The sequence below is a fragment of the Malania oleifera genome, chromosome 1 (genome assembly GCF_029873635.1).
Source record: "Malania oleifera isolate guangnan ecotype guangnan chromosome 1, ASM2987363v1, whole genome shotgun sequence".
In the NCBI taxonomy this organism is placed as follows: Eukaryota; Viridiplantae; Streptophyta; class Magnoliopsida; order Santalales; family Ximeniaceae; genus Malania; species Malania oleifera.
Genome location: NC_080417.1, coordinates 29,582,738 through 29,606,421, shown reverse-complemented (window position 1 = coordinate 29,606,421; position 23,684 = coordinate 29,582,738). Strand labels below are relative to the sequence as shown.

Sequence of the window (23,684 nt, the reverse complement as noted above, 5' to 3'; positions counted from 1 at the left end):
AAGCGTTCCTTTTACTTAGGCATCGGAGAGATCCCTCGGAGTACACCCCGGGTCCTCCAAGCCTTTCTTCTCTTCCTCTTTCAGGTCCACGGGAGTTGAAGAAGCATCCCTACTATTTTTATCCCGCAACAGTTGGCGCCGTTTGTGGGAACCTGCTTTTAAGAGGCAATATTATCTTGCTTTCGACTTTCGACATTCCAGCAAAGCCGACTTCACGCAATTCTACCTCCTTCCCTGCTACAAAAGAACCATCCCAATCCATCCAATCCACGCCCGCAGAGTCATCAGGTGTCAGCAGGAAGGAGTTCCTTACTTTCCAGAAGGAAATGAAGGACATGGTCAACCAACTCTTACAACAAAAGAGTTAAGAAGGGCATGTCCTCCCCCAACCGCAAGAGAATCCCAGCGCCGACAAGCAAGCTAACAAACCAGTGGAGAAAGATGAGAAAACTCATCTCAATAAGAAGGTAGAAGATGCAAATAGCGTGGACGTCAACCAACAAAGATCCACGGAGCTTGAGGAAAGAATAAAGAAAATAGAGCATATAGAGAAAATGATAAAGGAGGGCAGAACCAGACCCTACTATGGGGAAGCATCCCTAAGGTCCTCAGAGCCTCCATTAAACAAAGAAATCATGGAGGCCCCATTGTCAAGTGGATTCAAGATGCCCACTTTTGAAAGATACGAAGGTTTGTCTGACCCCATTGATCATCTGGATAATTTCAAAATGTTGATGCAGTTGCAAGGGGCTCCCAACGCCATCATGTGTCGAGCTTTTGCAACCACCCTTAAGGGTGCTACCAGAGACTGGTATCGAACTCTTCGACCAAGATCTATTGGTTCCTTCCAAGTGATGGAATAAATATTCACCGGCCACTTCCTTAGTAGCCGGAGAGTTGCTAAAACAACAGGCTATCTCATGAGTATGGTGCAAAGGGAGCGGGAAACTCTAAAGAACTTCATGCATCGGTTCAACACAGCGACCCTAGAAATCCGCAACTTAGACATGGGGGTAGCTTTGACCGCCTTGACAACGGCTCTTCAACTCCGAAGCTTCTTATACTCCCTAGGGAAAAAACCACCGGTGGACATGGGGAAGTTAATGATCAGAGCAGAGAAATACATAAACCTGGAGGAGATGATGGATACGAGAGGAAATCGCATAGAGCGGAAAAGGAGAAACAATAGCAGAGAATCTGGAGACTCCTATAGATCTGTAAAAAGGCATGAGACTAGTGCGCTGCAGACAGGTTCAAAGATGAGAGGACAGCACAACAAGTTCTCCACCTACACACCCCTAAATGTACTGCACTTAGAGTTACAGATGTAGATCAAAAAGAAGGACTACATCTCGTGGTCTGAACCTATGCGAACGCTTCTACATAAGCGGAACATGTCCAAGTTCTGCGCATTCCATAGGGATCACGGCCACGACACAGAAGAATGCATTCAGTTGAGGAAAGAAATCGAAATCCTAATAAGAAGGGGACATCTGTCAAAGTTTATAAAGAAAGAAAATCCACAAAGGGAACCAATCGAACAGAAGAGGCATGGCGCAAAAGAGAAGGAAGAGCAGGCCATAGGGAAAATTGCGGTGATCTTTAGAGGATCCGCTAGTGGAGGTGATAACAGGAGTGCACGCAAAAGATATGCTAAACAAGTGCTGACGATGGAGAAGGGGGAAACTAGTAGCAAGCCAAACAGAAAAGATGACGTTATAACCTTTGACAGCGGAGACGAAGAAGGGGTGCAGCATCCACATGATGACGCATTAGCGCTCTCCTTACTAGTGGCCAATTATATGGTCAAACACATACTGATAGACAACGGGAGCTCGGCCAACATCATGTTCTGGTCAGTTCTGGTTGGAATGAAGATCGACAAGAAACAACTCAAGTCGGTCTCGACCCCCTTGGTAGGATTCAGGGGAGACACTGTTCACCCCTTGGGTATAATCACGTTACCGGTGACAATAGGGACGACTCCGCAGCAGGTAACGACATTGACAGAATTCTTGGTGGTCGACCGACCTTCGATATACAATGTCATCTTGGATCGCCCTTTCCTTAACACAGTTCGGGCGGTAACGTCAACGTACCACCTCAAAGTCAAATTCCCTACACCACAAGGGATAAGATTTGTCAATGGAGATTAGGCCGCTGCTCAGAGTTGCTATGTAATGGCCCTGAAAGGGAAGATGGAGGCTAGAGAAACTCTAACGGTGGAAGATCTAGAAGTAAGAGGAAAGTATTCCCAGATCAGTACAGTAGATGAAGATGTCAAGCACATACCACTGAACGGCCACCAGGAGAGAAGTATACAGATCAGGAATCACTTGCCCGACACCTTGAAAGCGGAGCTAAGCGAACTCTTGGACGAATTCGCTGATTTATTTGCATGGTCGGCCGCGGACATGCCCGGCATCGACCCTACAGTGATAGAGCACAGGTTGCAGGTCGACCCCAACCACCAACTTGGTGAAGCAGAAAAAAAGAAACTTCACAATGGAGCGAATCAGAATAATCGATGAGGAAGTGACGAAGCTAGTACAAGCCAACTTCGTCAGGGAGGTAGACTACCCGGAGTGGTTGAGCAACGTGATTCTAGTAAGAAAGTCAAATGGAAAATGGCGCACTTGCATAGACTTTACTGACTTGAATAAGGCGTGCCCAAAAGACAATTTCCCTCTTCCCCGAATCGACCAACTAGTGGATTCAACCTCTGCGCATGAGCTCCTCAGCTTCATGGATGCTTACTCAGGATACAACCAAATTCCCATGAGTCGAGCAGACGAAGAAAAAACACCTTTCATCACCGAAAGGGGTTTGTATTGTTACCGGGTGATGCCTTTCGGGCTAAAAAATGCAGGAGCCACATATCAGAGATTGGTGAACAGGATCTTTAAAGATCAGTTCGGAAAAACAATGGAGGCGTGCGTGGACGACATGCTGGTAAAAAGCTTGGTAATAGGACAACATTGCAAAGACTTGAGAGAAACATTCGAACTCCTTCACCGGTACCACATGAAACTGAACCCATCGAAGTGTGTGTTCGGTGTTTCTGTAGGAAAATTCCTGAGCTTTATGTGGACTCGTAAAGGTATAGAAGCAAACCCAGATAAAATAAAAGTGCTACTGGAGATGGAGGCCCCACAGATCAAAAAGGAGATCCAAGTTTTGACAGGGAGGATAGCCTCCCTCGGCAGATTTGTCTCCTGCTCAGGGGACAAAGGCTTACCATTCTTCAAAGCACTAGGGTTTAAGGGAGGATTCGAATGGGAGAAAGAGCATGCCAAAGCCTTTGAATTGCTTAAGCAGTACCTCGGATCCCCTCCTCTCTTAACCAAAGCAAAGAATGTGGAAGACCTTTACCTTTATATAGCATCCACAGAAAGTGTCGTCAGCTCTGTCCTGGTTCGGGAAGAAGGCAAGAAGCATCAACCCATCTATTACACTAGCAAGGTGCTCAGCAGAGCTGAAAAGAACTACTGCAAAGCCGAAAAAAGCCGCGTTCTCCATCGTTTGTGCAGCACGAAAATTGAGGCCCTACTTTCAGGCCCACAAGGTAATTGTGTTAACAAACCTACCGATGAGACAAATTCTACAGCGACCGGAGAGTTCGGGAAGGATGACAAAATGGTCAATTGAGTTAAGTGAGTTCGACATACAATATCAACCAAGGCCCGCGGTCAAGGCCCAGGTGCTCGCTGATTTTACAGCAGAAAGGTTCTCCGACTCATCCACTAAGCCAGACGTATGGACACTGCATGTTGATGGGTCATCTAACGCTACTGGAGGGGGAGCTGGATTCATCCTTTCGGCCCCTAAAGTCACTGAAACTCTTTTCGCACTGAAACTTGAGTTCACAGCAACCAACAACGATGTGGAGTATGAAGCTTTGCTAGCAGGCCTGCACTTGGCAGAAGTATTAGTGGTGGCACAGATCAAGGTATTGAGTGATTCTCAACTAGTGGTAGAGCAGCTGAAAGGAAAATTTGAAACTAGGGATCCAAGAATGAAGAAATATCTTGTTAAGACCCAAGAATACGAGAAAGCATTTGTTCGATTCGATATAGAACACGTACCAAGGGCAGAAAACAAAAAGGCCGACGCACTTACGAAATTGGCCTCAGCGACCGAGGCGAAATGGAAAGAAGCTATTTATCTAGAGCGAATAGGGAAATCATCATACGAGGAAGACAAAGTTAACTCAGTAGAGTCCGAAATCAACAAGAATTATTGGAGGGCGCCTTTGTTCCTATTTCTCCAGAACGAATCCTTACCACAAGACAACAAGGAAGCTCGGAAAGTGAGAAGAAAAGCAGCAAGGTATACGCTGATAGGTCGGGAGCTGTACAGACGATCTCTAACATTGCCCTACCTTCTTTGTCTAAACGATGAGGAAGGGACATACGTACTAAGAGAAATCCACGAAGGAGTGTGTGGAAACCACCTTACCAGTAGGGCCCTAGCCCACAAAGCCATGCGACAGGCGTTTTACTCGTCAAGAAATGCGACAGATGTCAACGATGTGCAACTGTACCACACGTACCCTCTAATTTACTCTCCCCTTTAACCAGTCACTGCCCCTTCGCACAGTGGGGAATAGACATCCTTGGACCTCTACCGCAGGCGACAGGTCAAAGAAAGTTTTTATTGGTAGCAATAAATTATTTTACTAAGTGGGTAGAGGCTGAACCTCTAGCCACCATAACAGAGCGGAACATTACACGCTTCGTGTGGACATCATTACAACTACTATTCAGTTCACTTTTTTTATTCAAAAAATATGAAGATGTAAACAAAAATTGCAATTCATTGTCATAGGTTTCATAGCAACCAAACGGAGTTGACCTAACTGCCAATAATAAGTGAGAAAAAAAAAACTAATAAACAAAAGCAAAAACAAAGACAAATATGAGCTCCTAGTTAACATCCAAGACCAAACAGTCTGAACAACACAAAACAAACCCAAACCCACCCTAAAAAAAAAAAAAACAATTGAAGAGATCAATCTCAACCAACCAATCTTGAATATATATAATGCAATTTATGCAAAAAAATTTCTAATTGTGTTCCTCTGTTTCAGGTTTTTTTGAGTGCCCATTCAGAATACATTACTGAATTCGTCCAAAGCTTGAGATAAATTGTCTAGCATGCAATGTTCAAGATGTATTAATATATGCAGATCGAAATCAATCATTGTAGGAAAAGAGAACAATTTTAAACAATTTGATAAATAAAGCTCAGTAACTCACCAAGTGAAACTGTTTAAAGTTGATTCCAAATTCATCTATGACAATTCACAAATGTAACCCAAATAATCACCAATGAACAATTTTGAAGTCATATCAATTATAGACTTGCATGAATGGATTCTAAACATTTATAAAATGCACGGGCTAGATTGAGAATCATTCAGGAGTGTGATTAATAGAGAAAGTATGTTCTTCTTCTATAACCAGCATTTTTCATGATTATATTTCATGAACATTACCTCAACTGTTACTGTTGTGAACTTAATTCTATACACAAAGTCATTCTGGAATTAGATTTTTTGCATTCATGAATGAAGTCATGAACCCACAGTTCCACTAATGGCAACAGTACGTTAACAAGACAATAAACTGCAGAGGAAATGGAACCCATTGCTTGTTCAAGACATGAGAGCTAAAGTCTACAATGGAAACACAGCAAAAAACTATTTGTTTCAAGTTTCAAAAGGCATACACCAGTAACACCACAGGAATGTTGTATAATGCAAGTAGCAGGCTCACTGCAATGGGCATGTTCAACACTAAAATCAAAGATAAAAGGTGAAGCAAAGAATCAAAATTGTAGAAACCAATTAACTGGGAGACCTTAAAACATCTTTTAAGCAAAAAAATATCTCCATTTGGAGCTCTCAACATGGCTCCCAAAGGCAATACCCAAGGGCCAAAACCAGCATCGCTCATCTGCATTGTCCCTCACACTAACAATTCACATTTCAATCAGATTGAATCATTTGCAGTCACAGACCAAGCGAGGAACTCCTCTGGTTTAAATATCTAACGCTGTGGTGAACAATACAATTTAATACCCACTAGCAACAGTTCCACCATCACTTACAGGGCAGCCTCGCTGGGTGCTGGAGCACATCGTCGTCATCATCAGCAGCAGCAGCAGAAGTCAAGCCAAGATTTTCCTCCAGTTTCTTCCAAGCATTCAAGAAGTTAGAGGGGAACTTCTTCTTCACTGTCCGCGTCAATCCTTTTGCCTCCTTAATTTTCGATTTCTTCACCAAACCCTCCAACAAATGCTTCAACGTCCCAAAATCAGGAATTTTATGCAGCTTCACGCTGTTCTTGAAAACCTTATACCCCTCCTCGAAATCCCCTGCTCTGCACAAATAAAATATCAAAGTCCTAAAAGTTGCAGCATTTGGATGGCACCCATTACTCTCCAATTCACCGTAAACCTTCTTAGCTTCTTCCATCATCCCACCCTTACAGTACGAAGTCATTAAATAATTATAACTAATGGTGTCGGGTTTCAGCCCTGCGTCGCTCATCTCTTCAATCAAGGCCTTCACACCCTCTGGTGAACCGCCATGAGCATACACGATCCTAACATTATAGCACGCAACATCCAGCGAACACCCCTTTGCCACCATGTCATTCCACAGCTTCTCAGCAGTTTCGCTCTCCCCCTTCTTATACAAACCATCCAAAACCGTCGTAAAAGTTATAGCAGTTACCTCAATTCCTTTCTCCTCCATTTCTTCAAGAGTCGCTATGGCCTTCTCCAGTGTACCCGACTCACAGAAGGATTTAACCAGTATACCATACGAAATTTTATCGGGCAAAATGTTGAACTTGTGTGGGATCTCAGAGAAAAGCTTGGGCACCTGGTCGAACAGCTTTGACTGGTTGCAAGCAGAGAGGAGCGCGTTGAAGGATATAACCGATCTCGGCGTTCCAAGCTCGTCCATCTGATTGTAAGTCTTGAGGGCGTGATCGAACATCCCGGCTCGGCCATAGGATCGTATCAAGGTAGAGAGGTAGGGTTCGTGGGTGATTTTGGGGTCTTTTTTGTGGGATTCGATTAGGGTTTCGATGTCGTCAAAGCGTCGAGATTTGGCGAGGCGCCGAACAGTGAATTCCTGAGCGTAGCGAGAGGAGACAGGGGAGGTGTAATGGTCGGAGACGGAGGAGTAGATTTCTAGGGCCTTGTCGGGGTCATACTCGGAACGAAGTTTTGCTTTCGCTTTGGAGATGGAGATTGTGGAGTTGGTGGCGGCGCAGAAATGACGAACATGGCGGACCGGAAGAGAAGAAGCCATTGTGGGGAAGGGTTTAGGGTTCTGAGAGGGAGGAAACGAGCGAGAAGTGAAGAAGCAATATCTTTTTCGATACAGCTAAAACCGCACTTTCAAACTGCGTTTTCTATTGTAATAATAACGCGCAAATGCCTATAACTATTAAACACAATTTCACAAATTGTGATTTTAAATATTAATAAATTGACATGACAATAAGTAAGCGTGATTAAAATTGAATGTTGCAAACACGTTTTCAGTCATGTTAAAAAGGAGATTGTGATTTTACTAATAATTTAAAGGCAAAGTACTCCAACACCTTTGTGAGAAAAGACACAATCTTCTTGAGGTGTACAAAATTTTCCTAAGATTTTAACATATCTCTCATATTTCAAAATCTCAAATTTTTTGAATTTTAGTTTATATTTTTGTATTTTTGTTAAATTTAAGTAAAAGTCAATGTCTTTTATCATTATTTTAAAGATAGTGAAAATAATTTCAAAAGACATTCAAAAAAGTAAGAAATTATAACTGAAATAACTTACTTTAATTTAAAGTAATTACTGTACATCAAAAATTGTATTATGAAACAAAGTTTTAACTAAGAATTATATTTCTTAAATGAATGAATCTGATTTGTTAGTGGTGGGAACTAAATCATAGAAAAGATGGGTGTTAATAGAAGTGCACAAGCAACATTTTAAGCAACATTAAACATCAAATCAAGAATATCATGAGTATCAAATTTAAAATTCTAAAAATTAACTTTTTTTTAAAAAAGAACATTTCTTAATTATTCCTTAATTCAAAAGGCCTTTCTACATTTTTTAATTAATTCAACATTTAAAATACGAAATTGAAATTGCAAATTTGATATAGTATGAATTTGGCTAACTTTTGATATAAGGTTCATCAAATTTTGGCTCCAACTATCTCATGAACTCATTACGCACAGAGGCCCAGTCGTCCAAGCCCACCACATGCTTCATCTATTTTGCTCACGGGCCTGCTACTTCTTGTTTCTATCGCAACGCACACATGCATGAAACCCCATGCACACATGCATCTTCACAATTGTTTAGCTCCTTTTTCAAGGCTTCTTCGCGGGCCCAAGCTCACGCACGACCCACGTAAAATGCTTGTCAATTGCATGCATGTGGCTTATGATCCGATCTTTGGTATTTGGTTTTATGCACACGATCCTGATTCGGACTCCAGCTCATGTACACCTCACGTACACTTTTAATTTTGGCTTAAATGTCCAAAAATTTCTCTTGCAATAATAAGTTACCGAAAATTCGTAAATTATCGAGTAAAGATCTAAATATTATAATTTGAACTATGTTAAAATATTGAACATAATCAAACATTTAATTAAAATTATAACCTTTAACGAATGAATTTAAACGCCTAATTACGCAATTTAGACATGTAATCACACGCCCCCAATTAACGTTTTACTAGTTTCTAACAAATAACGTGAATGAAATCTAGGGCGGTTACCACAAACACTAATTCCAACAAACATGAAATGAATGCACGTGCGACACAACTATATTATTTCACATACAGGAATATATCCAGATTACACACAAGCTCATTCGTACACAATTCACGCAACTCTGAGACAAGTCGATCATGTAAGTTTCATCATTATATAGCCATTAAGAACAGTATACTCATATAAAGTTAACCAACAATTATAATTTAGAGTTAATGTAGTCACATAAATTCAAGTATAAATAGGCGAAATCTCGAAGCAATTTAGAGTTAATGTGTATGACTTATTACACCCAAAATACCAGTGGACACCTACAGAACGGTCGTTTTGACTCAGCCTAACTGGTGTACTCTCAAAAACACTCAAAAAGGATAGGTTCACTCGTCATATGTGAGGAGGAGTGTCGCGATCAAACATCCCACATATTGCAAGGAACAAAAGATAAATGTTTGGAGTGGACTGAAAAGGATCCAGCCTATTTGTGAGATGTCGGGTCCTTCACCCTAACATGTTCTCATCTACTCGTCATATCCAACCAAGACCACCCTAAATCAACTTATTCACAAACCAGGCTTGAATACATTTGGAGCATTAGGTGATTGAAGAGTCTTCATACATGGAGAATATGTGTCATGTCCCTGACTTTTTATTGTAGTTGTGTGGAGTAGGTATTAATCTTTCACCCCCATTCTGGTGCATTTCTATTTCTCTTTTTTTTTTTTCTTTCTTTTGCTCATTCTTCAATTTCTTTCTTTACATAGTCAATTAGGACAATCATTATACTTCTTTTGTTGTCTTCATACTTCCCATGTGAATTAAGTTCGAACAATAATCCATGAAATAAGTCTATCTCTAGGGGTGGCTCAGCCTTCACATCTTGAGTAGGCTACAAGACCTAGGTTTCTATCTTCCTGTTGGATGTCACCTCTAAGGCTAGCAAGTTAAAAACCAAGACTAGTATACAAAGAGTATCCAGGAAAAAAAAAGGAAATTTGAGTTTCATGAACCCTGAGCTGACGTCAAAAACTCAAAAAGAACGATAAATGGCTCAACAATACCTCATAAGGTATCACAGTCGCCATGGGCGCTCTCTCAGTGCTCACAAAGAACCCTAAGTGCTACAAGTCACGTGAACGTGTATTTTTAGTCTCATGAGATACCATATAAATACAAGAGTTTATATAACTAGATTAACACAAATGAATTACCAGTCAACCTTCATGGAGTTGCAATTCCTAGATAAATCATGTAAGGAGAAACTACACATAAATAACTTGAGTATGTAACTCTTAGGTTATATACAAGTATGTGAAGGGTATAAGTCATTGTTAATCAAGGCATAATCATCCATCTTCAAATTTTTTTTTTCAATGTATTTTCTCATCCCCCCCCCCCCAACTAAAGTGAAACATTTTCCTCAATGTAAAAGCATAGGGGAGACAGAAGAGATGATAATAAGGGAAGTGTAGCGTACCTGGGCGGAGAAGTAAAGGAAAATAAAAACTAAAATTAAGGAAAAATGTACTTGAAAATTGACTAAATATAAAATAAGGCAAAATAAAATGAAAAGAAAGGAAATAAAAACATCACAATCTGTCTAGCGGAGACTCTGGAGGAATTTCATCTGATGGGTGCAGGTCTATAAATTGAACTAGTGAGTTTCCAAATTTGAGTTGCCACAATGAATCAATCTTGTTTTTTGCACAAAAGTTAGCCTAAAATAAATCAATACGTTCTAAGGTACCAAACAAAACATGTGCAAACTGCCTTTCTTGTTTTAACAAGAAATGATCTTTATTCAGTGTATTTTTTAGAAAACAAATTTTTTAAAAACCGGTCTTTGAGGTAAAGTTTTCAAAGCAGTTACCTTTGGTTCTTTAGAAGCATCAACATTAAAATTTTTACCTGGTTCCTTTAAACGTTTACCATTCTACTCACCCTCTTTATCGGGTGTACCCATCACCTTACCTGTAACGACCCCCCTTTCGGGCGTTGTCACTTTCCCTTAGGGGCCTTGCGCCCGTGGCAATAACGGGTACATATCAGAGCACTCACTGAGATTGAGGCGTTACGTATCGCCGTCCCTCAATTCAGCAAGCCCTCGGGCGGAGAGTCTTACTTCGCCACAATCATTCATAAGCGAGAGTTCCCGAGAATCGGGGTTAACTACCCCTTTGCTCTGATACCACAATGTGACGCCCCGACCCACCAAGTGGGGCTCGAGTGCCACGTGTTCCAATTACTTGTATCTGATACCATAATTAACATACACGCAGCGGTACATGAATAAATAACCTCAAATAAATACCAGAGTTCTATATAACAACCAAAAACCAACACTACAACATCCAAATATCTATATCCACAACCAGCATTTAAAACGTAATTCCGTACAAATATATCTATACATATATCAGTATCTCACAATACCCCAAAAAGACACTATCACAAACAGTCCCAGCCTAAGCCTTCAAACCCGGTCTCCAGAAGAACCTGAAAAATTGTTAATCCACTAGGGTGAGATACTTCTCAGTAAGGGTGGAATAAATTATAACAATGTGTGACAAATGAGTTTTAATATTTATATCTCAAAATAAACTGCTTCTCATATAACATCAATAACAACTGAGAAAATGTACCATTAATAACATTCCCGACATCCAATATCACACACACATTCAATATGCACAAGTACATAATTTTTATGCAGGCGAAAGTCCCCAAGGATAGGGAAGATTACCCGCCCATACAAGTAGCTTCCCTCTGCTCTGGTACTAAAAACTACCTACCAGAGCACTCACTTTACTCAGTAAGCCCTTAGGTGAAGTATTACCTTGTCGCCAGTACACACATCTTTATTATTTTAAAGGCGAAGATTTCCGAGGATTGAGATGTCTACCCACCCATACAAGTAGCATCCCTTTGCACTGATACCAAGAAACTACCTAACAGAGCACTCGCCTTTCTCAGCAAGTCCCCAGTGGTATGTTTACCTCGCCGCATGCACGCACATGCATTCACAATATGCTATACCATTATTTTTATGCTATAATTAAATTCACATGCACACAACACATCCACACAGGAATCATGCATCTCATACTTCATCTTCCAATGTCCTCAATACGTGGCCCACACAGAGCAACTGCGTACATGTCAGTACGTGGCCCACACAGGCACCTACGTACTTCTTATCTACACGTGACCCACACAGGTACCACTAACCACACAGGGTACATAACATGGCCCACACAGGCGCCATTATCCACACAGGATATAACGTGGCCCACACAGGCACCACTACCCACACAGGGTATATAATATGGCTCACACAGACGCCATTATCCACACAGGATATAACGTGGCCCACACAGGCACCACTACCCACACAGGGTATATAACATGGCCCACACAGGCATTATTCACAGTATCCAATCCCCATGACCTACCCGTTATACATCAGTAGAACAAGCTCCTCGACCTGCCAATGTCCTACCCCATATAAATAACAATACGACGAGCTCCTCGACCTGCCAACGTCACATCATCATTTATATATAGGCAATATAACAACCTCCTCATGTCAACGTTATATTGAGATGCATATGAATAACCACACCAGTTAGTTCACACAGACGCATCAAATCATTTCCACACAGGAATCCAACAGATTAATACATTCTCACATAGTAATCCAATAGATCAATACATTTCCACACAGGAGTCAAACATAACAACTCATTCATCATGCCATAATCATTTCAAACACCCCCACATGCAAACCCAAATACTACAGTAATTCATATTCAATTTATTAGGAAAAATTACTCCCCTGTCACACGAATTTTATATCATTAACAATTATCCCAAATATAACCTTAAACCAAATCATCATTTTTTTTTCCAGTAATCAGACTATTGTGAAAATTATATAGATAAATAATAAATTTCATACACTCGTAAATAACCGGTTCACCTTAATAAAATACTGATATAATTTTATTCCCCCTTACCTAATTCCCTGAATTACACTTGCAGGGCTCCCAAACTTATACTCGCGACGCTCACCCGAACCCTGATTCAATCAAATCAACCCAAATAAAATATTATTTTAATATTTCCTAATTTATAATAATTAAATAATAATTAATTTCTAAATAACACATTTATCTTAATTTTGGACTATTTCTACAATAACCACACGAGAATTTCACTCCGCTAGACTTGTAGAGAATCATCCCTAGATTCTCGTGGTGGTATCCGATCATCCATTTGGCTTAAAATTTAGGAAAAATTGATATAAGAATGAGAATTTGGCTTACCCCACGAGATATGCTCACGTTACTCCTAAGACAAATCCACTTCGGTAGATATGTCGGTGGCGAAGAATGGAGTTTGATGGTATTTTCAAATGGACAAAAATCGATCGCGAAATCATAGAAAGTAGAGGAGTGGAGAGTGAGAGAATATATTTAATTTTTCTTTCTCTTTCTCTCTCTTTTTTTCCTTCTTGTTCTATTCTGTGCGCGTGAATTTTTTTTCTCTTTCTTTCCTTCTGTTTTGTTCCACCAGAAAACTTAAACATTAAGTTTTCTTTTTCTTTTTCTTTTTTTTTTCTTTCCTTTATCTTTCTTTAACCTTACCATATACTTATATATACTTATATATACTTATACATATTACTTACATATATACTTATATATATATATATATATATATATATATATATATATATCCACAATCCTCATATTCTTAATTTAATTAATTTTCTTAATAATAATTAATTAATTAATAATAATAACTTTTTGAATTAATAATTTTTTTTATTATTTTTTTTTTGGTCGTTACATTCTCCCCTCCTTAAAAGAATTTCGTCCTCGAAATTCGCTAATCAATACTTTTTACAAAATTCTAAAATTACCTAATCATCATTACACCACAAATTCAATATACTCCACAATTCCAAATAAGCTTATGAATCTAAAATCAAATCAATCTTTAATATAAAATCATACCTGCTCCTACACCACGAGCAATATCCCTATCAGCCGAAACCATGGTATAAACACGCGCTAGACCACCACGAGGCAGTGGCTCATTCCTCTGGTGCTGATCAGGAGCGGGTGCGTTGTTTGGCAGTCCCCGACAATCTCGGGCCATGTGGTCGTATTTGCCACAACGATAACACTTAATGTTCCTGGCTAGGCATTCTCCCCAATGCCTCAACTTACAACGAGCACAATAGGGAGGTGACGAATCACTCTGACGTCCCTGATTACCTCTATCAGATCTTTGTCCCCCAACATATTTGTCCCTCTTCAGATTTTTTATGAATTTAATGGAAAAATAAATTGTGTTATATGTACGTTTATATGTTTCAGTATGGGTAAAATGTCAACTGTTTAAATTATATATTTTTTTTAAGTTTAGGGATGTTTATTAGATATGTATATGCGAAAATGAACTGATGAAAGTGGGAAATATTTTCAGGATAATTATGTAAGAAATGAAAGGTATTTTCAGTATATAAACATTAAATGTTTGTTGGCTTATTTTACTGGCAGTGTATGAATTTTATTGCTAAATTGTGTGGCATGAGTAAAATAGAATTTTATGTGGAATTATGTTATATATATACGAGATGCAAGATATATAGAAAATGAAATGAGCATGAAAATGATATATGAAATATGCTGCATGTGAGTGTTAATACAATCATGGAAATAACCACGGCTGAAAAGATGCCAACCACGGCTACAAAGATGCCGAAGCTAACCAATCACAGCTAAAAAGATGCCGATCACGGCTGAAAGGATGCCAAAGCTAACCAACCACGTATGAAAAGATGCCGACCACGGCTGAAAGGATGCCGAAGCTAACCAACCACGGCTAAAAATATGCCGACCACAGCTGAAAGGATGCCGAAGCTAACCAACCACGGCTGGAAAGATGCCGAGTATTTATGAATTAAAAAAAATGAGTATGAAATGAAAATGAAATGAAAAGGGAAAGAAATGAAATAGAAATGAAATGTGAAATGTGAACAATGTAAAATGGGAAAGAGTCACTTAAAGTGAAATGTAATGTTAAGCCATGAATATGAACAAATGTGTATGATTGAATAATGATAGAAAGAATGATGTATTATGATATTAGAAGTATGTATGTACATAGAACATGTTACGATTGAGCGAGGTATACCTTTCGCCTGAGGGCTTGCTAAGTAAGGCGAGTGCACTAGTAGCTTTAGATGTGGCAGTAGCTGCATAACGCACTAGGGTAGAGGGAATCTACTTGTATGGACGGGTAGAATTCCCTATCCTTGGGGCCTTTGCCGGTAAACTATTGTTGAATGCATGAGTACGAGATTAATTTAACACTTGAGGGCTTACTGAGTAAGGTAAGTGTCCTGGTATGCTTTAGCTGCGCCCTTTGGGTTGCCATGGTATCAGAGCAAAGGGGTAGTTACCCCTGATTCTCGGGAACTCTCGCTTATGAATGATTGTGGCGAAGTAAGACTCTCCGCCCGAGGGCTTGCTGAATTGAGGGATGGCGATACGTAACGCCTCAATCTCAGTGAGGGCTCTGATAGGTACCCGTTGTTGCCATCGGCGCAAGGCCCCTAAGGGAAAGTGACAACACCCGAAAGGGGGATCGTTACATTACCACTGCAGGGATTTGCTTCAGCATTGCACTCCTTGACATTTACTCTAGTAAGAAGTGATGGTTTCATGGCTATCAATCTCTGAGGGTAAGGTACCACATATTGGTACTCCTTACTGGTCTCGATCTCCACATTAACTGACTTCTTCAATTTTGGGCTCGCTTCCTCTAATTTTTCTTTGACCTCATCTATCTTAGTTGTTACTTCAAGTGGCTGGACAACTGTTGGTCTATCGATGGGTATCTCAAGTTGGAAAACTTCATTTCCGCTTTTCGAAATAATAACGGTTCTGCTCCTCAAGATAAATATTATGTATTTGTTGCTATTAATGCTGGTATTCTTGAGGATTAGGTTGAGGTTCCATCGAAAATTCCCCTTTTTCTAAGATATTCAACTGCATGCTCATCTCATTAATGGTTTCCCGCAATTCATTCATGGTCTGAGTATTAATCTGCATGAACTACTAAAGAGCATCCTCAATAGACTTCTCCGGTGGAGCAGGTGCTGCATTAAATTGAAATCCTGAAGGTGTGTAGCTCTAAGAGATCCGTTGTGGCTGATACTAACGCTGAAAGGTAGTCTGATGATATGACGGCTGATAAAGGGGTGCATAGGACTGGGAAGGTTAATTACAAAGTTGCTCTGTACTATTCTCCTTTTCTATCTCCATAGCCTCCACTCTTCTGGTGAGTTCATCCATACGTGCCTCAGCATAAAAATCATCTTTCAGTTCATACCACTTTTCACCATATATTGCTCTCAATGGTTGAACTGCAATAGGTCTTCTATCAATCCTAGTGTTTCACTGCTGAGCATAGTTAGTTAAATGATTCAAAAAATTCAATGCCTCATCAGCCTCCTTGTTAAAGAAATATTTTGAACACATAGTATAAACGAACTATTTCGATTCAAGAGTCAATGCAATGTAGAAATAATTGACCAGGTGCCATGATTCAAATCCATGGTGGGGACACATGTTAACCAAATCTCTAAATCTCTCCCAACATTTATGAAATATCTCATCAACTCCTTGCATGAATCGATTGATCTATTCCTACAAAAATTGAGTTCTTTATAAAAGAAAAAATTTATGTAGAAATTCATTTTGCATATCAGCCCAACTAGAGATAGAATAAGGCCTAAGAGAATTAAATCACGTCTTAGCCTTATCTTTCAATGAAAAAGGAAATAGACACAATTTAATTGCCTGATTAATAGTAACCCCATCTATGAATGTAATACATGCAAGCTCAAAATCAGTTAAATGCTGATACGGATTTTCACACACCATCCTATAAAATTGAGGTATCATAGATATCATTTCAGGCTTAATGTTAAAGTTTTATGCATTCTCAGGCAATATGATGCAAGATAGTTGTGTAATTCGTATGAGCTGCAAAAAATCTATAAGTGTGCGTGGTGCAGGTGCAGCCATATTTTCTTCAAAACTCATTTTTTTTTAACTTTTTTTTTCATGGTAAAAATTAAAATAACGGGAAAAATACTAGTTTGAAACTAAAATTGGCATTCCTCGGCAACGGCGCCAAAAACTTGACTCACTGTAAAAATTAGCAGCTCGAAAGTTATCCCAAGTATAAGAGTTCAGTCGTGTAATACTTAACCCAAATGTCAGATTGTCTCTCTAGGGAATGCAATCTAATTCCAAATTTTGCGGAATTCCAAAAAAAAAAAAAAAGAAACTAAGGTTTACTAAACACAGTTCAGATTCGGGTTTTGAGACGTTTGAGATTTTTTTGACGAATTAAAATAACGTGAATTTTAAATTATGAATCCTACCACGCATTAAATTAATAACGAGAAACAAAAAAAGGTATAATGAAATAGTCAATGACAAAATTAAATATCAAACACAACCCTACGTTTAATCAACCAGGCAAGAAATAAATCCCACGTTTGAACTTCGGACAAAAGCCTAAAGACGATAACTTTACTACGTAACTTGAGCACGCAACTCTAAAAAACCTCAATCAAACACAAAAAGATAAACTTTACACACAATCAAGAATTTAACTTAACTCTTTAAGAACTTTAACAATAAATTAAAACACGATAAAAACTCATACTTTAATTAAACTGAACTTAAATTAAATAGAACCCAACAAAGCTTAAATCCTTAAAAAAAAAAAAAATTCTTTTAAAGAGACCAAACCGAACTTTAACAATAACAAAAAAAAAAAAAAAAAAACCAACCAAAAATTAACTCTAATGATAATATTAAATAAGAGAAAGAAAAAAATTTGACTTTAATAATAATAACCCAACAAAGATTTAAAAGTTCAAAACTTTAATAGAAATTCAATTGAAAATTAACAATGTTTAACCAATTACTTAATGTAAGAATAAAGAGAGAGAGACGGAGAGAGAGAGAGAGACGGAGAGAGAGAGAGAGAGAGAGAGAGAGAGTAAGCAAGCCCATAGCACATTGAAGCGGCAGTAGCCTCAGGTTCTCAGGTTTTTTCTGTTGTGGGGGAAGCTGGCCACGGCAGCAGGCAAGGCAGAGAAAAGCAGCAGATGACAGGAAGAGGGCTTGGGTTGCAGCAAATTATAGCAGCAGCAACAACACATAGGAGGGGTATAACCGAGAGTTTTGAGGGAGAGTTGAGGTGCTAAAAAAATAAAAGAGAAAAGAGGGAGAGAAAAATAAAATAGAGGGAGAGAGGGTGAGAGAGTTGAGAGTTGAGAGACAAGAGGGAGGCACGAAAAGAGAAGAGAGGTGAGGCAGATGAGAGGAAGAGAAGAATGGGAGAGAAGGGAAGAGAATTGAGGCAAAAGGGAAGGAGAGGCTGAGGCCCTGGTTTGCTATGTTAAAAAAAAACTTTTAAAGACCCCCCAAGAAGCCCTACTTGCCCAGCACCCACAAGAAGCCCACTCACACCTTGCATGTCTGGGTCACATCAAGACCCGGACCCCCCCCCTTTTTTTTTCTTTCATTTTGGCTTCAGCTATCTCATGAACCCATTACACACACACCAGCCGTCCAAGCCCACCACATGCTTCTTCTATTTTGCTCACGGGCCTGCTACTTCTTGTTTTTATCCCAGTGCACACATGCATGAAACCCACACATACGCATGCATCTTCACAATTGTTTAGCTCCTTTTTCAAGGCTTCTACGCGGGCTCAAGCTCACGCACGACCCACATAAAATGCTTGTCAGTTGCATGCATGTGGCTTACGGTCTGATCTTCAATATTCGGCTTCATGCGCACAACCCTAATTCGGACTCCAGCTCACGTACACTTTTAATTTCGGCTTAAATGTCCAAAAATTTATCGTGCAATAATAAGTTACCGAAAATTCGTAAATTATCGAGTAAAGATCTAAATATTATAATTTGAGCTCAATGTTAAAACATTGAACATAATCAAGCATTTAATTAAAATTATAATCTTTAACGAATGAATTTAAACGCCTAATTACGCAATTTAGACGCATAATCAGAAAACATGTCTACAGATTAAAAACGGCCCTATGCAGTCTGAAGCAATCTCCAAAAGCATGGTTTGGAAGGTTTACAAAGTCAATGAAAGATTTGCATACAAGCAGAGTAACTCAGATCATACTTTGTTTGTGAAGCATAATAAAGGAATGATTACTTGTCTCATTATGTATGTTGATGATATGATAGTAATAGGAAATGATTTAGAAGAGAGAAGTGCATTGTAGAACCACCTAGCCCGAGAATTTGAGATGAAGGACCTTGGTCCATTGAAATACTTCCTTGGTATTGAAGTGTCAAGATCAAAGGAAGGTATCTTTCTATCTCAACGAAAATATGTCTTAGATTTACTAAGTGAGACTGGTATGACAGCATGTAGTCCAGTTAGCACTCTTATGGAAGAAAATTTGAAGCTAGGCATATATCTGGATCAAGTTCCGAAAAACAAGGAAAGGTATCAAAGATTAGTTGGGAGAATGATGTATCTTACACATACTCGGTCTGACATGGAATATGCACCAAGTGTCGTAAGCCAATTCATGCATTCTTCAAGCGAAGAACATATGAATGCAGTTACCCGCATTTTGCATTACTTGAAGTCATCTCTAGGGAAAGGGATTATGTTTAAAAAGGGGAATAATCTGGATATCAAAGGATACACTGATGCAGATTGGGCTGGATCAATCAAAGATAGGCGGTCTATAGCAGGATATTTCACGTTTGTAGGAGGAAATTTGGTCACTTGGAGAAGCAAGAAGCAAGTTGTAGTTGCTTTATCTAGTGTTGAATCTGAGTTCAGACGGATTGCTAAGGTAGTATGCGAATTATTATGGATCTGTAATTTATTAGAAGATATGAATATTAAGCATGACAGCCCAATGAAGATATATTGTGATAATAAGGCAACTTGTGATATTGCCCACAACCCAATTCAACACGATCGAACCAAACATGTGGAAGTTGATAGGCACTTCATCAAGGAGAAACTAGAAGCAAGGATCATTGAAACACCTTATGTCTCGTCTCAAGAACAACTTGCTGATCTACTCACCAAGGCCGTATCAAGTCGAGCATTTCATGATGGTCTCAACAAAGTGGGAATGAGCGACATCTACGCACTAACTTGAGGGGAAGTGTTGAAGATTCTAGAAGTTTTGACTTTGCAAGTTGGTATACTTCCGTATATAGATTGATTGTAAATATGTTTCCTAAATTATAGACATGCTCTAATGGCTAACAAATTTGTAGTCCTAAACTTTAGCATTCCATTTATATATAGTGGCTATTTACGAGTGCAATATTTTAAAAGCAATGAATATAATGAATAATACCATTGACTGAATCTATTAAAGGATCAATAGATTTCTTAATCTTGGATTGATTTGATAAGATCTATTGATTTGACATAGTAGATGATGGATCTTTGCAAGGATCAATTTGATAATCTATGAAAGGTTAATCTTTGATATGTTTGGTGAGATCTGTCAATTTTAGAGCTCAAGGTTGTTCCCGAACAATTTGATGTTGGATATTTTAGATGATCAATTTGACAATCTATGTAAGTTGGGTTTATTTTATTTGAGATCAATTTAATAAGATATGTTGATTTGATAAGTTGACAATTCTTTGGACTTCTAATCATGAGCAATGGATTTTTGGAAGAAAACGAAATTGATGAGAACTTGAATATTTTTCAATTGTTGAGACTAAATTTGGGTTAAATCCCAAAAGCTCTCATGTCTTGCATATATTATTGTGTATGGAGTTTGGGCTAATGGGCTTGCTAATCATATTTTAATTGGTTAAACCCATGTCCCTTTATCAAGTCCACCGGTCATAAGACTCAATGTAAAATTTTTCATTAATTTGAGCCCATTAGTATAATTAGTCAAATATTTATGTATTTTAATTTAACTAATTAATTTTTTTTATATTTGCATTGCAATTTTTTGTTAATGAAGGCACATTGAAAAAGTAGAATAAAACTTTTTGGATTAAATCCCAAAAGCTCTAATATCTTAGCACGTGTTATTGTGTATGGAGTTTGCTAACAATATTTTAATTAGTTAAATCCATGTCCCTCTATTAAGTTTACCATTCCTGAGGCCCAATGTAAAATATTTTTATTAATTTGAGTATGTTAGTATAATTAGTCAAATGTTTATATATTTTGAAGTTTGGTTTTTTTTTTTTAATTTACATTGCAATTTTTTATGCCTACGATAGTAGTATAAAAATTCTAGACTACAAAACTTATTGCAACTCGAAAAATTTATATGCAATTGTCCGCATTTAGTCTACTCTACAATGTAGCAATGCAATATTATGAACACAGATTGTGCAACATTATGATTCAAAAAAATCATGCCTCGTTTAACAAGAACCAATGAACTAAATCGAGGAACAATAATTAGTCTTTTGAGGGAACAAAAAATTATGGAAAAAGACTTTGAATGTAAAATTTAAAATTAGAATATATATTGTGTGTTTACACTTACACAAGTGATACAAGTGGGTAATCTTAGGCCTTCACAACCCCAAAAGTTAACTCATGGGGTGAGATTTTCCCTTACACTTAATAACTGACCTCCAAACTCTCTCCATAATTAATGTGGGACAAACCTCAACAATTTCCCTCTCACACATCGGGTTCTAAACTCCTCCTAAGAAGAAATCATAGGCTCTGATACCAGTGTTAGGTGGTCTTGGACCTTCTCAACCCCAAAAGTTAGCTCATAGGGCAAGACTTTCTCTCACACTTAATAACTGACCATCAAGCCTCTTCCACAATCAATGTGAGACAAACCCCAACAATTGAGTTCCAATTGTCGACAAATCTTAAATTATTTTAAAGTTTTGTTTGGAACTTGAAAAATATGAGAAAAAGAAAAAAAAAATGTAAAGGAATTCAATTTTTCATGTTTAGTTATAACAAAAATTGAGAAAGACTTAATAACTGACCACCAAACCTCTTCCACAGTCTATGTGAGACAAACCCCAATAATTGAGTTCCAATTGTCGATAAGTCTTAAATTATTTTAAGGTTTTGTTTGAAACTTGAAAAATATGAGAAAAAGTAAAAAAAAATATATATATATATATATATATATATATATATATATATATAAAGGAATTCAATTTTTCATGTTTAGTTATAACAAAAAGTAAGAAAGAAAATAAAATATACATCAAATTAGTGAACAAAAATTTGATTTTATACAACATTAACATTTAATATTTCTTAATTTATAATCATATTAGAACAAAAATTTTTATTTTTAGTAATCTTTGATAGAAAGAGAAAATACAATAAAAAATATTTCTTTCTCATTTTCCTTTTTTTTATTTTTTTAATAAAAAATTCTTAATTTAAATAGACCCAGACAATTTCAAATATTAATACATCCACTAATATGTTTGGCACATATTTCTCAAAATTATCACGAATAAAAAAAATAAAAATTAGGATCTACAGAAAAAACAACAAATTTAATAATTTGGGATGAGAAACAATTTGCATTTTTCCAATTTCGTTTTCGTTTTTTTATTTTTTTGGGGGAACAGTTGTGGGAGTTTCATTTCCTCCACCTCCATAATCTATCTTCTTCTTTTATCTAAAATTTCAAATCATATCCCTCCTAGAAATTGAAATGCTCCTTCTGCCGCCTTTGGATGACAACAATACCACCAGACGATCATTTCACGTCTCACCGGAACCCTAAATTCCCAGCACGAAACCTCCCCTTGCAAGCACAATCTTCACTATGCGCCACATCCCGGCCCCGCTCACTCAAAATCCCGTTCCAATGGAACCCTTTCGCGTCGCAGATGGCGTCCACGATCTCCTGCAACCCCACGATCCGACGGCTCACGGACCGCCGCATCTCCCGCACCGCCGGATCGACGCCAGGCACCGTGTCCAGCCGCAGGAGCAGCGCCATTAAGGACTCGTTCATCCTCAGCTTCTCGCGGTCGTCGCCGAGTAGGGCGTCTACGGTCTCCTGCCGATGGAGGAGGCGCTCCAGCCGCGCGGCTTCCGATTCGACGGCGGTGACTTCCATGACGAGGGCGCAGACTGCGTGGGAGCGGTTGGTGGACTGTTTCATCGACGACTCAGTGGGGATTTCGGTGATGCGGGGGTCTGGCCGGTGGGTGGTTGGGTCATTTTGGCAACCGCAGGTGGAGGTGGTAGAAGAGGATGAAAAGAAGGGAGCTCCGCCGGAGGGTCTCATGGAGTAGGGGTTTTCTACAGTTGCAGAATTAGGGAGAGGGGGAGGGAGAGAGGTTTTTAAGCTTTACGGAAAGTTCTTGAATGCGCTTGGCGCGGACTGCGCACAGGCGTCGTGCGCACCCATTAATCTTCGAGTATTGAATTTTCAACTTTAAAGAATCAGATTTGATGCTTCAATGATTTGGATTTTTTGGATATTCCAAAAATTTTGGATTCTGGATATTCTCACATGCAATTATGAATTTACACTTTTTGATATGGCAAATATTTTTTCATAATCGTAAATAAATTTAAGTAATTAAAATCAGTTTTTAAAAATAGGAAACTATTATATTTTCAATTTAAGGGTCTGATTGTTAATACATTGCTTGTCTTCTTTTTGTCAGAAAATATATTAATTTTGTATTTAGGACTTTAGAATATTGAAGTTTAGATTTTAAATATAAGTTTGAATATTTCTAGATAAAAATAATATTAAATTACATTAAATTTTAAGTTCAAATAAATATAAATTTGAGGTCCGTAATT

The 23,684-nt window shown here is 38.4% G+C and overlaps 2 protein-coding genes across 2 annotated transcripts; both read right to left on the bottom strand.

Annotated features, from left to right (window-relative positions):
• Window positions 1-5,835: 5,835 nt before the first annotated feature.
• Window positions 5,836-7,422, bottom strand: LOC131145981 (small ribosomal subunit protein mL103 (rPPR7)-like). Its single transcript, XM_058095187.1, has one exon. It carries the CDS (start codon window positions 7,322-7,324, stop codon window positions 6,104-6,106), a length of 1,221 nt encoding a protein of 406 aa, XP_057951170.1. The 5' UTR covers window positions 7,325-7,422; the 3' UTR covers window positions 5,836-6,103.
• A 14,974-nt stretch (window positions 7,423-22,396) lies between these two features.
• Window positions 22,397-23,242, bottom strand: LOC131145972 (BAG family molecular chaperone regulator 5, mitochondrial-like). The gene has a single exon (XM_058095177.1). It carries the CDS (start codon window positions 23,155-23,157, stop codon window positions 22,633-22,635), a length of 525 nt encoding a protein of 174 aa, XP_057951160.1. The 5' UTR covers window positions 23,158-23,242; the 3' UTR covers window positions 22,397-22,632.
• Window positions 23,243-23,684: the final 442 nt, after the last annotated feature.

Coding starts and splice junctions, on each gene's coding strand:
- LOC131145981 (XM_058095187.1), bottom strand. CDS start 7,324: ATGGCTTCTTCTCTTCCGGTCCGCCATGTTCGTCATTTCTGCGCCGCC.
- LOC131145972 (XM_058095177.1), bottom strand. CDS start 23,157: ATGAGACCCTCCGGCGGAGCTCCCTTCTTTTCATCCTCTTCTACCACC.